General features: G+C 44.8%; 3 protein-coding genes across 11 annotated transcripts in view; 1 reads left to right on the forward strand and 2 right to left on the reverse strand.

Annotated features, from left to right (window-relative positions):
* Nucleotides 1-5,863, reverse strand: part of ZC3H14 (zinc finger CCCH-type containing 14) — a 51,651-nt gene extending 45,788 nt beyond the window's left edge. For all 8 annotated transcript variants that reach the window (XM_046007952.1, XM_046007951.1, XM_046007948.1 and 5 more), the window contains exons 1-2: nucleotides 5,690-5,863; nucleotides 5,176-5,218 (exon numbers count right to left, since the gene is read on the reverse strand). In XM_046007952.1, coding sequence (XP_045863908.1) covers nucleotides 5,176-5,218; nucleotides 5,690-5,725 — 79 coding nt within the window. In that variant the 5' untranslated portion in view covers nucleotides 5,726-5,863. The remainder of the gene's footprint in view (nucleotides 1-5,175; nucleotides 5,219-5,689) is intronic.
* Nucleotides 5,864-11,759: 5,896 nt separating this feature from the next.
* LOC123943670 (nascent polypeptide-associated complex subunit alpha, muscle-specific form-like) lies at nucleotides 11,760-14,367 on the reverse strand. Its single transcript, XM_046007876.1, has 3 exons — nucleotides 14,364-14,367; nucleotides 13,329-13,795; nucleotides 11,760-11,879 (listed from the first exon to the last, which is right to left on the reverse strand). Exons 1-3 carry the CDS (start codon nucleotides 14,365-14,367, stop codon nucleotides 11,760-11,762), a joined length of 591 nt encoding a protein of 196 aa, XP_045863832.1.
* PTPN21 (protein tyrosine phosphatase non-receptor type 21) overlaps nucleotides 13,376-22,440 on the forward strand; it is a 76,268-nt gene continuing 67,203 nt past the window's right edge. The window contains exons 1-2 of one of the 2 annotated variants that reach the window (XM_046008178.1): nucleotides 13,376-13,676; nucleotides 17,808-18,192. In XM_046008178.1, coding sequence (XP_045864134.1) covers nucleotides 18,013-18,192 — 180 coding nt within the window. In that variant the 5' untranslated portion in view covers nucleotides 13,376-13,676; nucleotides 17,808-18,012. Of the gene's footprint in view, nucleotides 13,677-17,807; nucleotides 18,193-22,440 lie in introns of those variants that run through there. The other variant, XM_046008179.1, reaches the window with a different exon arrangement.

Here is a 22,440-nt window from a genome sequence, read left to right on the forward strand (position 1 = left end):
TTCCTGCTCAGCAGGGAACTTGCTTCTCCCTCTTTTTACCTGGCTGCACCCGGTGCTAGTGCACGCTCTCGCTTCTTCTGTCAAATAAACAGATAAACTCAAGAAAGAAAGAGAGGAGAGAGAGAAAAACCAAAAAAAAAAAAAAAAAAAAAAGGAAAGAAAAGAAAATGTGCTTTTCTGTCACTATTAGCTTGCATTTTCTAACATTCTATGTGAGATCAGTGGCTGCTTCCATGCAGAGTCAAGGCAGGGAAAGGTGGATAGGAGGTATAAAAAGGAGCTCCAGGGAACTTCTGGGAGTAATGAATATGTTCATTAGTGTGATTATGTGTATTTGTCAAGACTTAACAAACTGTACACTTTAAATTCGCAGTTTAATATACCAGTATTAATGTACCAATTATATCTCAACAAAGCCACTGGACATTCATACACTATTTCCTCAGTATACAAAACAGAAAATAATAATCTAATGAAAAATTAATGCGTTCACAATACACTTCCACAGAATTCGGATTTCTCAATTTTATTTGAAATCTATGCGGGGGGGGGGAGTGTTTTGGAGATTTATGTAAGTTCAGTCTTCTAAAACGTGAATGAAATTGTCAACTATACTCAAAAACATTTAAAAAAAAAAATAACGTGAATGAAAGACTGCTGTGAATCATAAGCACCTTCCCTCTGAAGTGCTCCATTTTGAACAAACACACAAATGAGAAGTTTATTAACTATTAAGAGTTGTTTCACCTTTGTATCCCACCTGATACTGTGAAAAGATATCCAAGTGTTCATTAAATACTTATTGCTTCCATAACCTTAAAGATTTTCAGGACTCTTTCTTATGCAAAGAGAAGGATTAGAAAATCAACCTTTTCAAAACGACAATGATGTATGTATATACAATTAGTTAGCTAATTGTAAGCCTAAATTCATAAGGTATACTTTTATTTCAAATACAGTAACTACAACCCGTTTTTCTACTTAATCAACACTTACTCAAAAAAAAAAAGAATCAATCTTTGCTAGGCTTTCGGGACATCACAAATATTAAGTCTCTGCCCTCAAGAAATGTCCACTCAAGAAGCAGACACAAGTTGAAAAGTCATGCTCATGTGTCAATCACTGGAACAGATTTCATGGAGTTCTGGAGGAGCACACAGGAGTGACTCCTATGCCTTTATCAGCATGAAGGACACAGAAGACCTGAGCTCTGGTATTAATTCTGCTACTGACCAGCTCTACTACTCCTGACTCCATTTTTTTAGTGCCCCCCCTTTTTAAAATAAAAGATCTTATTTTGACAGAGAGAGCGCACGCGTTTGCACACACACAAGGAGGGGCAACAGCAGAGGGAGAGGGAGAAGCAGTTTCCCACTGAGCAGGGAGCCCGCAAGGATCCACCACAGGATCCACCACAGAACGTTGGAATCATGACCTGAGCTGAAGTCAGACGTTAACTGACTGAGCCACCCAGGCGTCCCTCCACTTGTTCAGTTGTAAAGGGAGTAACACTACCTGCCATTCCCACTTAGCACTGTGTTCAGTTACAAGTGGAATTATATGAAAATATTCTAAAAATCATATACTATTTTTTAAACTATTTGTATTTTTGCTATAATTTCATTTCATATTGAATAACATTAAGCTTATAAACCAAGTTTTCAATAGACTCATAATTCTTGGTATGAGATTTTTTTTTAATAATGTACGCTCCTTTTTATTTTAATTTTTATTTATTTTTTTTAAGATTCCATTTATTTATTTGACAGACAGAGATCACAAGTAGGTAGAGAGGCAGGCAGAGAGAGAGAGAGGGGGAAGCAGGCTCCCTGCAGAGCAGAGAGTCTGATGTGGGGCTCGATCCCAGGACCCTGAGATCATGACCTGAGCTGAAGGCAGAAGCTTAACCCACTGAGCCACCCAGGCACCCCTCTTGGTTTGAGATTTTTGATAAATGATAGGAATCATCAGTAAGATTGAACTTAGACTCAATTAACACGTGTTTGTGTTTCATGTACTAGAACTAAGAAAGTTCACGCTAGATGTTTTCTGTAGATTTCTTTTTGAACCAAACAAGTCTCTGACACATAGCTGGTATCCATGAAGTGCTGAACAAATAAAAGAATAAATCAATTCTGATTCAGCTTCAGCTTTACTTCTGAGCCTCAATTCTCTTACCTGTAAAAGACTTTAGAAGAATCCTGACAACAAATAGTTTATAGAAAGTGCCCAGCATGTGGTAAATAAGTAATTCTCAAACTGTTGTGTCTCAGGTTCACTTTCTGCTCTGAGGACCCATGGCAGGTCAGTCAGTTAAGCTTCCAACTCTTAATTTCGGCTCAGGTCATGATCTCAAGGTCCTTAGATTGAGCCCTTTATCAGGCTCCATACTGAATGCTTGGGATTCTCTCTCTCCTGCCTCTGCTCCTTCCCCAGCTCACACACACACAAGCTCGCTCGTTCTCTCTCTCAAAATAAATACATAAAATCTTAAAAAATACTGATGACCCCAAAGAGCGTTTATTTATGTGAACTATCTATTGATAATTATCATGCTAGAAAAACTGAGAATGTTAAAGTCTTATTTAACATAACATACCTATCACATGTTAATAAACCCATGTATATGACGTTTTTATAAAAAATAACTAAATTTTCCAAAAAATTAAAGTAAAACTAGTTATATTTTTGTAACTTTCTTAATATGTGGTTTTTAAAGACAGCTGAATTCAACTTCCACTTCTGCATTTAATCTGTTATGATATGCTGCTCTAACTGAAGAATATGACAAAAATCTGGCCTCAAAAATACACAGTTGGAAAAGAAAGTATAGCTGACCCGTGAACATGTGGGTTTGAACTGCCTGGGTCCAATTATACCTGGAATTTTTATGATACACTTATCAAAAATGTTCTCTTCCTTACGACTTGTGCTATCTTCTTTTCTCTAGCTTACTTTTTGTAAAAATACAGCATAGAATATATGTAACATACAAAATATGTGTAAATGGACCATTTACGATACCAGTAAGACTTCTCTAATTATCAGAGAATTAGTAGGTAATTTGGAGGGCAGTCAAAAGTTATACTCATATTTTCAGTTGTGCCAGGGAGAGGAGTGTCCAGCAGCTCTAACCCCTAAGTTGTTCAAGGGTCAACTGTATTTTAAAAGCATTTTCAGATAATGGGGACATTCTTCTGGGATACTACATCAAAAACTCAACAAGTGGTAGTTTCTTAAAGGTCAGCAGCAATATGGAAATTAAAACTCTACCTATCGGGGCCACTGGGTGGTTCAGTGGGTTAAGCATCTGCCTTTGGCTCACCATGATCCCAGGGTCCTGGGATCAAGTCCCGCATTGGGCTCCCTCTGTCTGCCTCTCCCCCTTATTGTATTCTTTCTCTATTTCAAATAAAGAAAGAAAATCAATTTTTTAAAAAAAAGCTTCCTTTAAAAAAAAAACAAAACTCTACCAATCACCTTTTTATACCTTCTTACATGAAAATCCATCCTCTACTTTTAATCTTTCTCCCTTGTATAATTTTGTAACATAGTGAATTGATCATTTGAAAAAATACTGGTTAAGGGACCTATACAAATCCCTAACATGCTGATACAATTCATTACAAGATACAAAAGAATCATTTGTTAATGTCATCATCAGAAATTCTTTTTAAGTACTCTGAAGCTTTCAAGTTCATGAAGACAGACACAAATTTTTCAAAATTCCAATTTTATTTGAAAGCTCAACTCTTGTCGTTGGTAACAAAGCATACCAGTTCTTTTCCTCTGTTCACTTTTAAGAAAATGTCTGCCAAATATACTAGTGTGTGTCTAGCTAGCTTGTTGGTGTTAGGAGATAAAAATGAGGTTCCAAGAAAAAGGTGTTTAACTCAATCACACAAATCCTTCCCCTTTAGAATTACCAACCTGTTTTAATATACAGAAGTACTTCATGAGTAATTCCTATTTTCTCACATCACACATTTAAAAGATGTAGTCAAGGGCCAAGATTTAAAAAAATATTTTTACTGCTTTACTAATTATATTAAGTGAAACTGGCTTTTTAAAAGAATTCCCAGGGGAGGAGGTGATAGGATTTCCCAGAGTTCAGCCTGAGATCTCCATTCAGACTAAGGTACCACCAGTTTAACTCACCATTGCTTTTGCATAATCCAAATCTCAGCACAGTGAAAACAGCAAACACCCTTTCAGTATTAAAAGAAAACAGTTTTGACTTCAGAGACCCTTGGCATCTCTCAACACCTTTAGAACCACTGCAGTAAATTTTTACAGGAAGCACCAGCTTTGGAGCCAAACAGATCCAGATCTCAATCCATAAAGCACTGCTCAAGTAAGCACTCCGAGTGTCAGCTTCCTTGCTTGTACAAGTTGGGGTATTACTGCTCACCACCTTCCAGTGTTCTCCTGGATATCATCATGACCTAACGCACAGACAGAGGTTAAGCATGGTGCCTGACCCAAAGTAAATACTCAAATTATAAATCATAAAAGCATCAAGAGTGGCGCCTGGGTGGCTCAGTGGGTTAAAGCCTCTGCCTTCAGCTCAGGTCATGATCCTGGGGTCCTGGGATCGAGCCCCGCATTGGGCTCTCTGTTCAGCAGGGAGCCTGCTTCCTCCTCTCTCTCTCTGCCTGCCTCTCTGCCCACTTGTAATCTCTGTCTGTCAAATACATAAATAAAACCTTAAAAAAAAAAGCATCAAGAGAACACATTACTGTGCGTGGTAAGAGAAAAAGGGACAGGAAAAAAGAGACGTGAAAATAAAACTCACTGAACTGTGACAGAGGCACATGCCGGGTAATATTCATATACGAAATAAGTTCTGAAACAAGAACATCAAGAGAAAAGGAAAAAGAACAGGAAAAACAGTAGGAATCAGATAAACATTATGAAAACAGGACAGAGCCTCAACAGGGGCGGCTAAACAATCTTAAAAGCACCAAATTAAAAGGCGGGGCGGGGGGGCAAGGTTGCACATAGAGCTTTCAAGAAAAGACCGTAAGGAAAAGAACCGCAGAGAATCAGATCTGAGAGGAAAACGGTGTCTCTCCAAAGTCCAAAGTACGAAGGGGGAAAAATGCATTCACTAAAATTCATTTAGCAGCAAAGTCTAAATTCTATTACGCTGACGACGACAACAACAAAACTTACCAACGTAAGCTCCTAATTCTTGTAATTTCCCCTTAATGGCACTCTGAGGGAAGAAGAGAAAGAAACGTGCGTTGTGAGGAAGGCGGAAAAGCACCCGGCTCGGTAAAGCCTAGGGAACTTGGCATCCGCGCGCACCTCCCGCCCCCTCGGCGCCCAGGTGGGGGCGGGGAGGCGCCCGGGTCCCCTCCCCCGTCCCTGTCCCCCGTCCCCGCGGCGCCCCTCCGGCCGCGGCCGAGCGCGCCTCTCGCCCGGCGCTCCACGCCTCCTTCCGCTGCCGGCAGCTTACTCCAGCCGCGGCCCCGCTCGTCCGCCGCGCTCTCGGAGGCCCGTCTGCCCGAGGCGCCCCAGGCCGAGGAGGAGCCGTTCGCCGACCCCGCGGCTCGCAGTAGAGCCCCCGCCGGCGACTAGGCCGCGGCGTCCAGGCCGGGCCCACAGTCCCCGTTACTCCTGACAACCGGGCGCCCGCCCGCCCGCTGAGGCCCGGCTTCCCACCCCCGCCCGACGCGGGCCTCACCCGGATCTTGCGGCTGATCTCGGTGCCGATTTCCATGGCTCCCCGACGGGCGGCGGGCTCAGCACTGCGCGGCGCTTCTCTTACCCAGAGCCCCGCGCCCGCCCCCAGTCCGCAGTTTCGCCGCCGCAGCCGCCAGCCGCCAGCGCAGCTCCGGGCCGCGCGATCTGCTGACCCGCCCCCACCGGCCCGGCGCGCCAGAGCGAGAGGAGCCGAGCGCGCCTGCGCCTGGGCCTGCGCCTGCGCGCACCTGTCTCGGGCGGCCTCTGCTGGTGGCAGGGAGAGCAGCGGCGGAAGGATTCCCAGTGTTTCTCACCGCCAGTCCCCGCACCTGAGCAGCTCTACCCTTTCCTCGCCCCACTTACTCATTTTACGCTCTATGGGAAATAAAGATGAACTAAACCTAGTATGGTATCTGAGTTAGAATCCGGCTTTCACTTGCTTTTAGTGTGATAATGGTCTACGTTTAAATCTTCGAGTGCTTAGTTTTCCTATCTGTAAAATAGACAGCCTCCTAGCGGTTGCACTATACTTACACTTGGAGGGAACCGACTATCCAGCTCAAGAGATCCAATTATTCAGTCCTCTTTTTTTTCTTTTTTAAAACACTTGATTTATTTATTAGAGAGAGAGACAGAGTGAGAGAGCAGGAGGAAGGGCAGAAAGAGAGGCAGAGAGAATCTCAAGCCAACTCCACTGAGCAGGGAGCCGGCGTGGTTTCATCCCAGCACCTGAGACGAAACCAAGAGCTGAATGCCCAACTGAGTCACCAAAGCACCCCAGTCGCAGTCCTTTCTAATGATTCCAAAAGTACTGCTTCCCTTCAGTCTGGTTCTTCCTTCCCACCCCCACCCTCTCCAACCCTTCAAACCCCCTCCCACTCCCCAAGTTCTACAGTCACTCTCCTGCTCCCTCCTTTCTGACACCATTCCTTTAGAGAACGCTTATTATTCTCGGGATTTCAGCCGTCATCTCTGTGCTGAGAACCACCAAATTTTCTGTCAGACCTGACTTTTCCCCTAAACCTCACTCCCAAATTCCAGATGACTGCAAGCATTTGTATTTCCCCCAAATTCAGCACATCAAAACTTACGGCTTCATTACCTTTCCAGTCCTCCACTCAGATTAGTTTATATTCCTGACATCCCCGTTTCTATCAATAACAGCTTAATTCTCCCTGTCCATGATCACAAAATCTCCTTATAACTAGAGAGATCTCCCTTCTCCCCCATATCCACTGAATCTGGAAGTGGTCCCTATAAGCTATCTATTGCTTAATGGATAAACTAAACTAAATTTAGCAGCTTAAAACACACGCATTTATCATCTCATGGTTTTAATGAGTCAGGAATGTGAGCACAGCTTAACTGAGTCCTCAAGTCCGGCTCTCACAAGGCTGCTGTTGGGGTGTCAGTCACGCCCCGTGTTCTCATTTGGAGGCTTGACAGAGGAAAACTCCACTTTTTAAGCTCATTGGTGGTGTTAGCAGAATTCTCTTGCAACTTTACCAGGGAGGGACCCAGGTTTTCCTGTTTGTCTTCAGGCCACCCTCAGGCCATAGAGGTTGCCCACAGTTCCTTTTCTTGTGCTTCAGCATGGCTACTTACTTAAGTCCTCCAAGACAGTCTCTCGGCTCAGGGAAGGAAGGCCCAGTTCCTCTTCTTCTTGGGGCTTTCACTCTATTTGGTACCTTAGGGCCACCCAGGGCCTGACTCCCAAGGCAAGTGATTTAGGGGCTAATTGCATGTGCAACCCCCCCTCCTTTCTTTTTACCATATTCATTAACTAAAAGCAAGTCACAGGTGCTGCCCACTCTCAGGGGGAGGGGATTATAGAGGCTGTGAACAGCAGGGGCAGGAATCATGTGGCCACCTAGGCTCTGTCACATGGCCCTTTATCACATAATCATTTTTTTTTCTTCTGAATTCCTATAGCATCTATGTAGGAGCTACTAGTATGACACTTAATATACCCTCTGTAATATTAATTGTGTGGATGTCCTCTCTAACAAAATGATAAACTCTTGTAGTTCTGCATTTCTCCAAAATTTCTTTCAGGATGCTAGACACATAGGAAGCACTTATGAAATATTTGTAGGATAAAATAAATGACCTAAATTAACAAGAGCATTCCTCATGGATTAATCCAACGATTAATCATTAATGTTGGATCAATCCAACATTGATGAGAAGAAGTGGAGCAAAGTGACTGAGTACAAGGCCACTGGAGCCAGACTGTCTGGGTTTGAATCCGAGCCCTGCTACTCCCTCCTAAACCTTAGGCGAGTTGCTTAGCTTCTCTGTGTCTGTTTCCTCACCTGTGACGTGCGTATGATAGCAGATTCTCCTTCATAGGGTTATGAGGATGAAATAAATTAATATTTGCATTTTAAACTGCTTGGCTCACAGCAGCACTGTTTGTTGATTAAAAATTAAATGCCTTCTCCGAGCCAGATACTGTGCTGAGAGCCAGAGCACAAAGATGAGCAAGATGGAATCCCTGCTTTTATGACACTCACAATCCAAAAGCTAGTATGTTATTTCTATTTGTTTATCCACCATTTCAGAACTAAGAATGAAGAAAACACAGGTTTTTGTATCCATTACTGATTATAAAATCCTTAGTCAATATTTAGATAATATTGAAGGAACATTTTACAGAGAATAGAAAATGTTTTCATTAAACATATATTTGGAATAGGGAAACTTTTATTAAAATGTATTCAAGGGCACTTGGGTGGCTCAGTCTGTTGAGTGGTTAAGTGTCTGCTTTCTTTTGGCTCAGGTCATGATCCCAGAGTCGGGATTGAGCCCTCAGAGCCCTCAGCAGGGAGCCTGCTTCTCCCTCTCCCTCTTCCTCTGTCTTCCCCACACCCCTTATGCGTGGGTGCCCTCTTTCTCTCTCTCTCTCTCTCAAATAAATAAATCCTTTAAAAATGTACTCAAGAAAGGGTTAACTTTCAGAGCAATACATTTAAAGCTATGGAAGAAGAGATTTGCAAGCTACTTAAGAATGCACACATTTATAATAATAAAGAAAAGAAGATAAAAAAATGCTTTTACTTAAAAAAAAAAGTTGGAGGGGAGCACCTGTTTGGCTCAGTCAGTAGAACATGTGATTCTTGATCTCTGGGTTGTAAGTTCAAGCCCCACTTTGGACCTAGAGCTCACTTAAAAAAAAAAAAGAATTCACTCCCTCTGCCTCTTCCTCATGGTCTCTTTTCCCACTTGTGTTCTCTCTCCCTATCTCTCTTTCTCAAATAAATAAAACTGAAAAAAAAGAGGGGGCGAGTGGGTGGCTCAGCGGGTTAATCCTCTGCTTTTGGCTCAGGTTATGGTTTTAGGTCCTGGGATCCAGCCCCCCATCAGGCTCTCTGCTCAGCAGGGAGACTACCTCCCCCTTTCTCTCTGCCTGCCTCTCTGCCTACTTGTGATCTCTCTCTCTCTTTGTCAAATAAATAAATAAAATCTTAAAAAAAAAAAAAAGAATCCACACATTCAGATCTCAGGAGGATTTACAGTGTCTGGATCACCGGGGGCAACCCGCTAAACCAATGGTGTTCAGTGGTCCAGCACTATTCAAGGTGCTTCTCTGGAAGATGCAGCTTCATAAACCACATCACGTCCAGAAGAAGATGATCATGATGATGACCAGAAAGAAACAATTAAAGGAACTAAGGGTATTTAGCTTGAAAAAGACTAAGATGGACCAGGAGAATTCTTCTCTGGCATGGAAAGGCTCTCCAGTTCAGAAGGAATGACCTATTTTGCTAAAGGGGATAGAATGACGACTAGAGGGACCCTGGGTGGCTCAGTGGATTAAGCATCTGCCTTTGGCTCAGGTCGTGATCCCAGGGTTCTGGGATGGAGTCCCTTGTCAGGCTCCCTGCTCAGTGGAGAGCCTGCTTCTCCCTGCCCCTCTGCCTTCCCCTGCTGGTGTGCACGTGCTCTTGCTCTCTCGCTCCTGCGCTATCTCAAATAAATAAAATCTTAAAAAAAAAAAAAAGAATAAAAAAAATGAGGACTAGATTACAAAAAACCACAATGCAGGCTAAGAGGGTTCTGGGTTGTCTTTTAAAGAGAGAAGATGACTAAAAAAGAGCATTGGTTTTGAAGTCAAAGGGCCCTGAGCCCAACTTCATGGAGCCCTGAGTCCTCTAACATTGGCCTCCTTGTATCTCCAGCCTCCCCTCAGGGCAGCATTCCAGCTGGACATTGCACGTGCACATCCTTGCAAGCCTCTGTGTGTGTGTGTTTGTGTGTGTGTGTGTGCATGCGTGTGAATGCACTGCACACTAAGTCTTTGAGAACAGAGCCATGCATCTCATTTGTCTTTTGCTCGCCTATCCCTTCCCTCTGGGAATCATTATCTCTGTGGTGGGAGGAGGGGGTCAGTCATTCAGTTCAGGTTCTTGCATAAGATGATAATTTACGTAGGTAGACTACTCACCAAGCTATCAAAGCAGATTAATTTCTTTTTTAAGACTTTTTTTTTAAAGTAATCTCTACACTCGATGAAGGAGCTCAAACTCACAACCCCAAGATGGGGTCACATGCTCCACCAACTGAGCCAGTCAGGTGCACCCTCAATTTCTTAACTCCTAAGAAAATATTAGTCAGTGCACCACTAAAATCACAATTTCCTTTCCTTTTATTGATGATCTTATTTAGTTCAGGACTTTCTTTTTTAAATTTTATTTTTAACTAATCTCTACATCCAACCTGGAGCTCAAACTTATAACCCTGAGATCAAGAGTCTCATGCTCTACAATGACTGAGACAGGCGCCCCTTAAATTCTTTCTTTATTTTATTAAGAATTATCTTTATGTGGATAAATATGTAAACTGTGCCACTTTCTAGGTAACAAGAGGAGGTAAAGATACAGATATCTAATGGCTTATGTATCTACAGAGTATCTCTAAATAGATACAGAAGGTTTTGGTAAACACTGGTTACTGGAAAGAGGAGAGCTGTCTGTCCAGCAGTGGGGGTGGGAATGAGACTTTCACTTATACCTTTTTATACCTTTTGGGGTTGAACCATACAAATTCCTTCTCTTCATTCAGACATAAGCCAATAATTTCAAGTCTGATGCTTTGAAGGGGCTGCTCATGTGGCTTATGATGGGGGGCTAATGACAAATTAACAGGGTTGAGGGAAAATAGAGTTTAAGTCCTTGTTTAGCAAACGACACTGGGGCAGTGTGAGCCAGGAAGTTCGAATTTGTTGTCTAATATCCCTTGGGTTTTATGATCATTTTCTATTTTTAAAATTCTTTTATATTCTTCCCGATTCAATTAACACATTTTTATTTAGTGCCTACTCTCTGCCAGTAGTTGTCCTAGGAATTCTAGGAGATATAAAAGAAGCCTGCATGAAATAGTTTTTAAAGCTCTTGCCAAGTGTGGAGATCACTGTGGGATGCGGTGACTAGGAAGCTGTCTTGAAAGCAGAGAGCCTTGAATTGACGCTTGGAAAGCAGGGGAAGACTCAGACAAATGAAGTTGGCGGTGGGGGGGGGGGGCGCAGGGAGTGCTAAGGGCCAGGAGAAATAGCTTGACTGAGGCATTCAAGGGGAAGAGAGGAATTGAGGATGGCCAGAGAGGCTAGAGCAGCTTAGAAAGGCCCTAAAGGACAGGCCGAAAAGCTAGCCTTGGGGGTCCATTGGGAGTGACAGAGACAGAGAGAGAGGTAAGCTTGGTATTTGCATGTAAAGGAGAGAGAACTGAGAAACCAGATGCGAGACCACCCTTGTTGCAATAATCCGGATGTAAAATGATGAAGGTTTGGTTTAGAATTGCGGGAAGGGGGTAGGAGGCAGAGAGGAAAGAAACCTTGCAAAGGAGGAAATACCAGGCCTTGATGGTAGGCTGGAGATGAGAAAGGGAGAAGGGTCTCAAATCATTTCAATTTTTCTAGCCCAGGAGACCAGAACAGGGAGTCATTTTCATGTCTCTTTTTCCTCACACACAACTTGACCCCTTATGGTGTCCTGTTGAAATATCAATTACAAACAGAATTAATTTAATTTTTCTATCAGAAACACATGTGGTCTTATTTGCTTTTAGCTCTATCACCTGCCTTGAATCTTGGCAGTCTTCGTTCTCCCAGAGCACTCATACCTGTGGGGCGCATGGGTGGGTGAGTGCATCTTCCGCTTGACCAGAAGTCCTTTGGGTGCAGGGACCATGACCTAGGCAGAGTAAGTACTCAGTCAGTGGCTGCTAACTGTTGATGAAAATGAGAGAGTTAAATAAAAATCTAACACCAAAAAGCTTTCCAGAAATGGTATTTTTTTTTAAAGATTTTATTTATTTATTTGACAGAGAGATCACAAGTAGGCAGAGAGGCAGGCAGAGAGAGAGAGAGAGAGGAGGAAGCAGGCTCCCTGCCAAGCAGAGAGCCCGATGCGGGATTCGATCCCAGGACTCTGGGATCATGACCTGAGCCGAAGACAGAGGCCTAAACCACTGAGCCACCCAGGCGCCCCCAGAAATGGTATTTTTTTTAAAAAATCATTTAAATTAAAATTTGCCAAATAAAAGCTTCCCTGCTCCAAACACTCAAACCACATCCCAGGGATCAAACAACCCTATTGTGATGCTGTTAGGGTCACACAGTTTCATTCCTCCCCCTAAGTGCTGCTGCACTTCAGTAATAATAATGCAGCTTAAAAATACGGGATGGGTATCCTGAGGCACCAGGGTGGCTCAGTGGGTTAAAGCCTCTGCCTTCTGCTCAGGTCATGATCTCAGGGTCCTGGGATCGAGCCCCCCTATCGGGCTCTCTGCTTGGCGGGGAGCCTGCTACCCGCCCCCCACCTCTGCCTGCCTCTGTCTACTTGTGATCTCTCTCTCTGTGTCAAATAAATAAAATCTTTAAAAAAGCAAATACAGTATCGTGTAATAATAAACACTGCTAATGGGGTCTAGAGTTAAATGAAACACTTCACATATATTTTACTCAAGTTACTAGACAGTGATTATTACTATTTTCCCTTTAGAAAAGAGGACGCAGGCACAGAGGGGTTACGAAATTTGCGTGTTTACCCAGCTAGAAAGTGTTGGCGCTGTAAGATTCGAACCTAGACAACTTGACCACGGAGTCCCCATCTCTAAAAGCTCTACTCTGTACTGCATATGCATACACTTACAGAGACCGAGATTATTGAGGCAGATCAGCCTTTGGGCGGGGGGGGGGGGGGTGGGGGGGGCGGGGGGGGTGGGGGGGGGATGGGAGAGAGAAGGGGACTTTCCCACCCAGCACTTAAGAGTGTTTTTCTTTTTCACGGGCTATATCTTTACATGTAAACATGTAAGTAAGAAATAGAATATTCGAATTGTTTTCAGAAAGGTACAAGAGTAAAGGAGTAACTCCAGCAATAACAGCAGTTTACCGACCCTTTACCTGGAACCGAAATAATATCCCACTCCCCTCATTTTTATTAAGAACCTTGCTTTATTTGGAAACTCTTAAAATAAGTGGTCATATGATTAAAAAAAGCAGCGGCGCGCCCCCTCCCCGGCGGCCGGGCGCAGCTGTCCGCACCTCCCCCGCGCCCCGCCGCCCGCATTCCAACTCTCTGAGGTCACGGGCCGCCGCCGCCTCCCCGGATCCGCCCGCCCTAGGGGGAGGGACGCACGGCCCCGGCCGCTCCGATGCTCCGGCGGCGCGTCCCGTGCTTGTCTGTTCGTCGGTCCGTCTGTCTGTCCTCCTGCAGCCCAGGCCCCCGCCCGGTTCCTTTGTGCGGCGCTCCCAGCCGGTCCCACCTCCGGGCCTTTCCCGTCACCGCCACCGCCGCCGGACTCTGCCCAGGGGAATGGTCTGCGGGCCGAGGTTTTGGAGACAGGAAGTGAGGCGCGCTAGCCCCATGAGCGCGTCGCGGCGCGGGCTGGTGTGCGGGCGCGGCTGTGGCTGCCGCGCGGCGGGACCCCGGGAGGCGGGCCGCTGAGCGGGGCGCGCGGCCCGGAGGATGCGGGAGCGGGAGCAGGTGAGGGCGTGGGGCCCCGGCCGGCGGGCGGGCGCTGGGGCCGAGCGGTGGGGTGTGTCCGCCCGCAGGGACCCCGGAGCGCGTCGGCCAGCCCTGGAGTCCCGGAGGATGGGTCCCGGCTTCCAGACCCGTGGCAGAAGCGTAACAAAGAGAAAAGTCTTTCTTTCCAGGTTCTCCGTCATCTAGTTGAGGTCCTTTCTAAAGGGGGTCTTGAACTTCTATTCTGAACTCCTTGGCTGATTGTTGCGGCTTAATTCTGGATCAGGGTTTTAACAGTCTTAGGCATATTTGTGCCTCTCGGTATATTAAATGCGAAATTGGCCAGATAAGTTTGGCGAGAAGGCAAGTAGGGAAGGATTGTTTGGTGATGACTTGTTTTTGGAGTAAAGAGTGTTTACTCTGGAAAAAAGAATTCTTGGGTCTGCAAATTCCGACTTGTGATTTCTGCAAATCCTGATTAGATTGGCCGCTCTTGACGTGCACGTCTTTTCTATTTTGCTGAGAAAGCCTTATAATAATAGCGTATACTTGCAAACACACTCAAAACACTCCGTGTGCTCTGACAACCGCTGTATGTGCAATGAGTTGCTGACAGATTTTTTTTTTTTTTAACTTTAGGCTATGACAATAATTTTACTGATAGTAGTTGTCTGTTTGTTTCTAGGGTATTTTATTCTTGAGTTCTACGCATATTGTCCGTGAGAAATATATTTGATACTATAGATTTATATATTACTCTAAAGATGCCATATACTCTCTTTGTGATTATTTTAAACTATCACTGGCAAAATTACATGTGGGGGAGGATCTTGGCAGTAAGGAGGGAAATGACAGGATTCAGAGTTACGGTGTATTTGAGAAACTTTTGAAAGGGGATGTGAAAACATTAAAATGAATTAACAAGTGTCTCAGACTACCTTTTGAAAAGTGGAACAGAATTTAACTTGTATCTCTTATTACATAACAGAATGGTTTTGTAGAGAAAGTATTTGGTAGTTTTTCCTTCAGAAGCGAATCATGAATTACCTGTTTAGTAGAAAAGTTATAATTTCAGAACTTTCAAATTATTTCATATTATTTTATTCCATGAAACAATCCCCCTAAAAAGCAACTTCAATTTCTACTCCATTTGAACATTAATTTTGGCATGATTTGATAGTGAAAACTACATAACAGAAAATTAAAAGGTGTAAATCATTGATAAATTTTCTAAATTATTAAACAGTATTATTTTAACACAGTAGGTTTTATATAAATAAGCAAAAAGCAAGCTGTTCTCGTGGACAGATCTTGGGGGGGGAAATGCACCCTGATATCCACACCCACATTCACACCTCAACTTTTTCTATTACATTATAAAATATACCAAAATAAAGAGAAAACATTGGCTTTTCTTTATCTCTGATGCAGTAAAACATTTCAAATCTCAGGAACAACTGAAAGTTTTACTCTGCATTTGCTTAATCAGAGCTTAAGTTAATAATTAAGTTATATAGTATAATACTTACTGCCTTCAAGGCATTGGTCTATCTTTGTAATGAAGAGTCTACCATACCTGACCACTTAATACAAATACTCCTCTTTCCTCTGCAGAAATGCAGTATCTTGTCTCTTCATCACACTAATTTTGTTACCATAATTTGTATGTAAAATTGAAATCCACCACCTCATCTCATGAAAGGTATTTAATAGAATATGCGATGTGGTATGTTATATATATATATAATCCGTTAACATTGGTATTATACAAACCCTGATAGCTTATTAGACAATTTTCTAGTCAAAAGCTTATTAAAGTTCTCATTTCTTTTTCTTTTGTTTTTTAAAGATTTTATTTATTTATTTGACAGAGATCACAAGTAGGCAGAGAGGCAGGCAGAGAGAGGGGGAAGCGGGCTCACTGCTGAGCAGAGCTGGTATGGGGCTCAATCCCAGACCTGAGCTGAAGGCGGAGAGGCTTAACCCACTGAGCCACCCAGGCACCCTAATGTTCTCATTTCTTGATTTTTTTTTTTTCATTTTGCCTCAACTAATTTATAAACTGACATAGCAAAGAGCACTGAAAACTGCAGGTGGAGACCATATCTTTTTAAAATATTTATATTACCTCCTTTATGCTTTTACTTATAGAAGGTACTCAGCAAAAATGCTGTTTAAAACAGCGCTTTAAGTAGTCTAGTTTTTTCCCTTTGGCCTTCTTCCTCTAGTCCTTGTTTTTAACTTTTATTTTTCTGGCTACCTGGGCATAACCAGAACTCCAAAGGCAAAAAACCAAACCAAAACACAAACAGCGAAAGCAAGGAACACAGAAACAGAGAAAACCATGGTGTGGTCCTTACTAGAGGTAACAGCCGTGTATGTAATTATAGCATGCATGTAATCTCCTTAAGGGCAGCGACGGCTTAGGGTTCGTCTTAGATTTCTCGCACTGCCCACTACGCTGCCTTGTACTCAGAGACACAAATACACTTTTGTGGAATGGAGTTACAAAATGTTAAACTTTGGCAAAACCTAGTGAAATGGCTACACGCAATTCTCTAGCTCTGCCTACTCCAGCCCTGTGCGCCCCCATCATCTCTGAAACCGAGACGCAGTCAGGAGAACGGAGGACTGGGAACGAGGCACCCGGGATCCATTTCCCAGCTCAGCCCATCCCCGCGTGAAGCTGAGCAAGCCGCTTTCGAGGCTGGGTTCTGGGTCTCCCAGAAGAGAGGGCTGGGGGCAGACCCGGCCCCTCCGCGCGGTTCCCGACCCAAGTTCAGGGTAGTCAGCCTCCGCCGAACCTCGCTGAACGATTCGTCTTCTGGGGCCGCCTCTATTCAGAAAAAACAAAAACGAAAAAACCCCAATGGGTGGGAACCCTCCCGGGATTTTGTTGATTCGTTAACTGGGGGGAACCACCTAGTGTAAAAACCTCCAGCCGCCACTCACGCTCAGTTTGCTCCAGCCCAGGAGTTACCATCAACACGTGTGTTTAAAAACGTTGTAAATCACGCATGGGCGGCGGAGGGGGGGATGTCCTGAGGTTCCAAACAAGGAACCAAACGGACCCCGCCCAGACCCCTCCACCTCCCGTAGGTCTCGAGCTGGGTTCTTTAAACATTCCCTCCGGGGGCAGCGGGGACCCGTCCTTCGCTAGCGCGTCCGTCCGGAAACGTGGCGGCGAACGAACTAGAGTTCCGGGATATATCTGAGGCTGCGCGTTGGCCGGGCAACGCCGCGGGCTTTTCGGCCGGGAGGACGCTGGGGGAGTCGGAGCCCGAGTTCTCTGCTCTTCCCTTACTTCATGGGCTTGCTGAGCCCGGTCCGCCCCTTGTTAATCTAGAATGGCGTTTAAGGCTTCGCCCGCCTTCGCTTCTGGGCCGCGGCCCTCCTTAGGTGAAGGCCCACCGCCTCTTAGGCGTCCCCACTCGTTGGGAAGCCGGGGCCACCCTTTCCAGAATTTCCCTGCTTTTGGTGGTAATCGGGTAACAAGCTCTTGTAGGGTCTTTATGACTTGTTAATCAACCCATCAGTTTGGTGACGTTAATGTTTATAAAGCAGAAACGGCGTACACATGCTTGTTAAGCGTTTCACCTCGCTTGAAACCCACAGCTGCCATATGTTAACCGGGATGATTCCTCCCCTTTGGGTTCAGGGTTCATGGGTCTAATGGGGTTTGGACTTTTACCGAGCGCTTCTCGAGGTGTTTTGCAGTTATCGCCCTTAAGGGCTAAAGAACCCCCGACAGTTGGCGTCTTAGGGAGCCAAAAATTAACTGTAAAAAACAAAACTTCAACGTCGAAGCACTAATGCTAGCTACTAAATTTGGCGGTTGGGTAGTGCCAGCCGCTGTCCAGTTTAATCCCGAAGATGGCCGTAGGTGGTGGTCGCTATTTGTAGGGTTCAATGAGGGGTGGAGTCTGACCCAGGGGCTAAGGCAGTGCCATGATAAACTTCCTCACTGCCTCCCAGATCCTGTTCCTGTCTTCTTTTTCCGCGAGAGAGGGAGAGCTTAGTCTTTGGGTACCTCTTTGCTGATTTTTATTTTTAAAAACTCAGAGGCGGCGGGGGGGGTGGCGTGGAGTAAAAATAAAAACTCTGTTCGGAAGTTGTTATTGCCCCTGTAACTGGTGTTCCTCTTTTCTTCAGCACTGGCGTGGATGCTCCCTTCACCTGGCCTTTGGGGACACGGTTGCTGTTTGATGGCGGCAGCCGCTGCTGGGTGAGCAGCCCAAGACTGTACCGTACTCCTCCCGTCCGGACAGGATCGCTTTCTCCCGCCTGTTGCCACCGCCGCACGGGTGGCGGTGCTTTTCCCTCTTGACCTCTCCACCACGCTCGAAGGGACAAGAAGATGCCACTGCCGTTTGGATTGAAACTAAAACGTACCCGGCGCTACACAGTGTCCAGCAAGAGCTGCCTGGTTGCCCGGATCCAGCTGCTCAATAACGAGTTTGTGGAGTTCACGCTGTCTGTGGAGAGCACTGGCCAGGAGAGCCTGGAAGCTGTGGCCCAAAGACTGGAGCTGCGGGAGGTGAGCCCCCCTCAAAAAGGCTACAGGCTTCTCTAGCCTCACTTCGTGCCTTCTTCCTTCCCAGACATTTTTTTTAAAGACTTTATTTATTTATTTGACAGACAAGGAGATCACAAGTAGGCAGAGAGGCAGGCAGAAAGAGAGAGGGAGAGGGAAGCAGGCTCCCCGCTGAGCAGAGAGACCGATGCAGGCCTCGATCCCAGGACCTTGGGATCATGACCTGAGCCGAATGCAGAGGCTTAACCCGCTGAGCCACCCAGGTGCCCCTTCCCAGACATTTTAATGCATGCTGGCTCTGTGTTTTCTAAGTAGGTCCCTGGCGGTGATGTCTGAGTCTGCAAGCCCCTCTCTCTGTGAAGAAGGAATTCAGAGTAAAAGGTCTTTCTTTGGGTGTGCCCCCTAAGATCCCTAATAGTGCTTGAGTTTTGAAAGTGCTTATATTTGTTCCCTTAAAAGGGAGTCGAAAATCAAATAGTAATGCATTCAGGACTGTCCACTTTTTTTTTGTTGTTGTTGTTTTTTAAGATTTTTATGTATTTATTTGAAAGAGAGAGAGAGAAACATGAGCAGAGGGAAGGGGGAGAGGGAGAAACAGACTCCAGCGGGGAGCCTGATCTCGGGTTTAATCCCAGGACCCTGAGATCCTGACCTGAGCTGTAGGCAGACACCTAACCAACTGAGCCACCCAGGTGCCCCCCAAGTTTTCCTTTCTCATATAATCCCAAATGTGTCATCCTGATCTAGTACAGTTTAGTGATTTCATTCATTCATTCAACATTCATTGACTGTTTTGCACAGGCCAACAAGCCAAGATTGTAAAGACTTATTGTCTGAGTTTGAATTCTGGTTTCCTCACCAATTGGTTGTTTAACCTTGGATGAGTTATGTCACTCTCTGGGCTCCAGTTTCCTCCTCTGAATCAGGGGGATAACAGTGGTGCCTGATGCTCAAGAGTGGTTGTGTGATTTAAAGTGCATGTAAAACCAACACCTTTTTTTTTTTTTTTAAGATTATGTATTATTTTAGTAGTCTTTGTACCCAATGTGAAGCTTGAAACCATAACCCTAAGGTCAAGAGTCGCATGTTCTCTCTGAACCAGCTAGGTGCCCCAAAGCCAAAGCTTCTAATAACAGTCTGTTATAGTTATCATAGGGAGGTTTGCCCTGGAAAAACCCCTAATCTCATCTGTAGGAAGTTGTAGAATCCTCAAGGACCCATATAATGTCTTAAATTTAAAATGCTGTGTATGGCCTGTGAAGAAAAGGGCTCTAACTAAAAGTTAGGACCCTTCCTGTCTTTGGCTGCTTGACTCTGGGGTAAGAGAAAGATGGAGGAACTGGTTATTCCCTGTAAATGCCTACGTTATATTCCTAACTGGAAGTCCCATTATTGTAGTTCATAGAAAGTTAGGAATAGATAAACTGTACCCCTGGAGACTATTCAGAATCATTTGGTTATTCGATATTAAAGACCTGTTAAGTGCCAAGGACATATGTAGGAGGAGCTTATGCTAGTGTTGAGACCAGTAAGAAAACAGGCTGATTCATGCTACGATAGGGAAAGTAGAGGGTGCCATAGACAATAGGGACAGGTAGCAGAGGGGAAAGGGATGGTGCAGGGTAGACTTGCCCAAAGGTGGAAAAGACTGTTCTGATAAAGGAGCTGCAGGCATGAGGCCAGCAATCTACCTGGAGCTTTAGGTGGGGAGAGGAAAGGCTGAGAACAGGGCCACATAATGCCAGGTTTGGGGTTTGTCCTGAAAGTAGTAAGGAAGTTAGTGAAGGATTTTATTTTATCTCTTTTATTTTTAAGTAATCTCTATACCTGATGTGGGGCTTGAATGCATGACCCCAAGGTCAAGAGTCTCATGCTTCCCAGACTGAGCCAGCCAGGTGCCCCATTAGTGAAGGATTTTAAACAGGGGGGTTGGTATGATTGTTTTTGTGAAGAGTAGGTCTTCTGGAGAATTAGTAAAAAGGAGTAGTTGTGCTGCAAATGGTAGTCCCTTGGATCTGGAGGGGGATGGAGAGAAGTGGCTGGAATCTACAGGAATTCAGGACCTACCTGCCAAGTGTGGAGAAGCACTAGCCAGAGGGTCCAAGCTGATACTCAGGTTTCCAGTAAATGGTGGAGCCTGTAACATGGAGTGGAAGCATAAAAGGAAGAGCAGGTTTGAAGGGGTAGGGAGAGTTGTGTGGTGAGATCAGTTCTGGAAGTACACAGAGATGCCTTTTGGAAATGTTGAGCAGGCAGAGGCCTGTGCGGGCTTGGAGCTCAGCTAGGGGGAAGGATTTGGGAATCATCAGCCTAGGTCAATTCATCAAAGCTGGGAGAGGGCATGAGGCTGTCTAGGAGAGAGAAAGAAGACGTAGCAGACCCCTGGGTTTGAATAGAGGAGGCCGAGCCTTAGGAAGGAGCTGGAATGGAGCACCAAGGAGAACGTAAACCAGGAGAGCTGGCCTCAGTGACCAGACCTGCTTGTTCTGCTTCCATCACCCATTTTTCCTTTTTTAAAATTTTGGTTCTTTTTTCCTGTTCATTTCTTCTTTCTTCACATACCACGTCTGCATACAGCCACTGCAGAATCAACTCCTTGAGGAACTGTGGTTAATTTATTTTTGTACCCAGGGTACCAGACCTGGAATGTGCTCAGTAAATACAGGCCGGACTGAACCCACAGGCATTGCTTTCCTTCTCTGTTAGTCAAGAAGTCCAGAGACGTTATCATCGCTTGTTCGAGGTTACCGTCCCCAGGAACAAGCACCTTCATAAAGCTGTGGGTATCTAATGAGACTGATTTTTTTTTTTTAAGATTTTATTTATTTATTTGACAGAGAGGGAGAGATCACAAGTAGGCAGAGCAGCAGGCAGAGAGAGAGGGGAAAGCAGGCTCCCTGCTAAACAGAGAGCCAGATGTGGAGGTCTGGGGCTCGATCCCAGGACCCTGAAATCACAACCTGAGCCGGAGGCAGAGGCTCAACCCAGTGAGCCACCGAGGTGCCCCATGAGACTGATTTTTAACCAAAGAGTAGAGTGCTTTGGGACGGGATAGGCATGAACCATGGGAAGTGTCTTGCCCTTGGACAAATTATCACAACATTTCCAGTATTTAATGACAGTCATGGTTAGGAAGTTAGTCTGTGTAGCAGACTCTTCCTTGTAAAGCTCTAGAAGCTCTGCTCTGTCGCATATAAACAGATGGCTCAAGCCCCAGGCCTAATCTAACTGAATGACCCAATGACGGTTCAGAACATCTCTGAGTCAGGGTGACACCTGTTCTGCCTTTGTGGCCACACATACGAGATTCATACCAAGAGCTGTTGGTGTGTTGTTATCTTGCACTCTTCTCTCATCAGTCAGACTCAGAATCATCATAGTATGTAAATTTGGCAGATAGACTCTGCTACTTGCCCACATTTCAGTTGGGGGAGAAAAAGTCCTAATTGGCTTAATCGAATCCTATTTACTTCTGTAATAAAAATTATAAAGGCTATACATAACCCATCACAGCAGTGCCCAGAGGCTTTAGCTAATATTATATCCCTAGTATTTTATTTCTCTTTTTTAAAAGATGTTATTTATTCATTTGACAGACAGAGATCACAAGCAGGCAGAGAGGCAGGCAGGGAGAGAGAGGAAGAAGCAGGCTCTCCGAGGAGCAGAGATCCTGATGTGGGGCTTGATCCCAGGACCCTGGGATCATGACCTGAGCTGAAGGCAGAGGCTTTAACCCACTGAGCCACCAGGCACCCCCCTAGTATTTTATTTCTTAAGCTGGTTGTGTGGGTATATGTTTGTTAGTCTTCATAGTTTTTTTTGAATGTCTAAGATATTTTATAATACATTAAGAAACTACAAACTGGTTAAGGTACTTATTTCCAATTAGTTAACTTAGATGAACTTTTTTTTTTTTAAGATTTTATTTATTTGAGAGACAGAGTGCAAGTGAGAGCTCACAAACAGGGGGAGCAGCAGAGGGAGAGGGAGAGGGAGAAGCAGGGAGCCTGACGCAGGACTTGATTCCAGGACCCTGAGATCATGACCTGAACCCTGAGATCATGACCTGAGCTTAACCAAATGAGGCACCCAGGTGTGCCTATATGAACTTTTTCTATTCACCATAGTTGAGTGGTGAAGAGTAACTTTCAAAAATGGAGGAACATTATCCCCACAGGAAAATATTGCTGTTCATTATAGCAACAGCCCCAGAGCTCTTGAAATTCTCTGCATATTATTCATTCTGAGTTT

This window comes from Meles meles, chromosome 6, assembly GCF_922984935.1.
Source record: "Meles meles chromosome 6, mMelMel3.1 paternal haplotype, whole genome shotgun sequence".
Lineage (NCBI taxonomy): Eukaryota > Metazoa > Chordata > Mammalia > Carnivora > Mustelidae > Meles > Meles meles.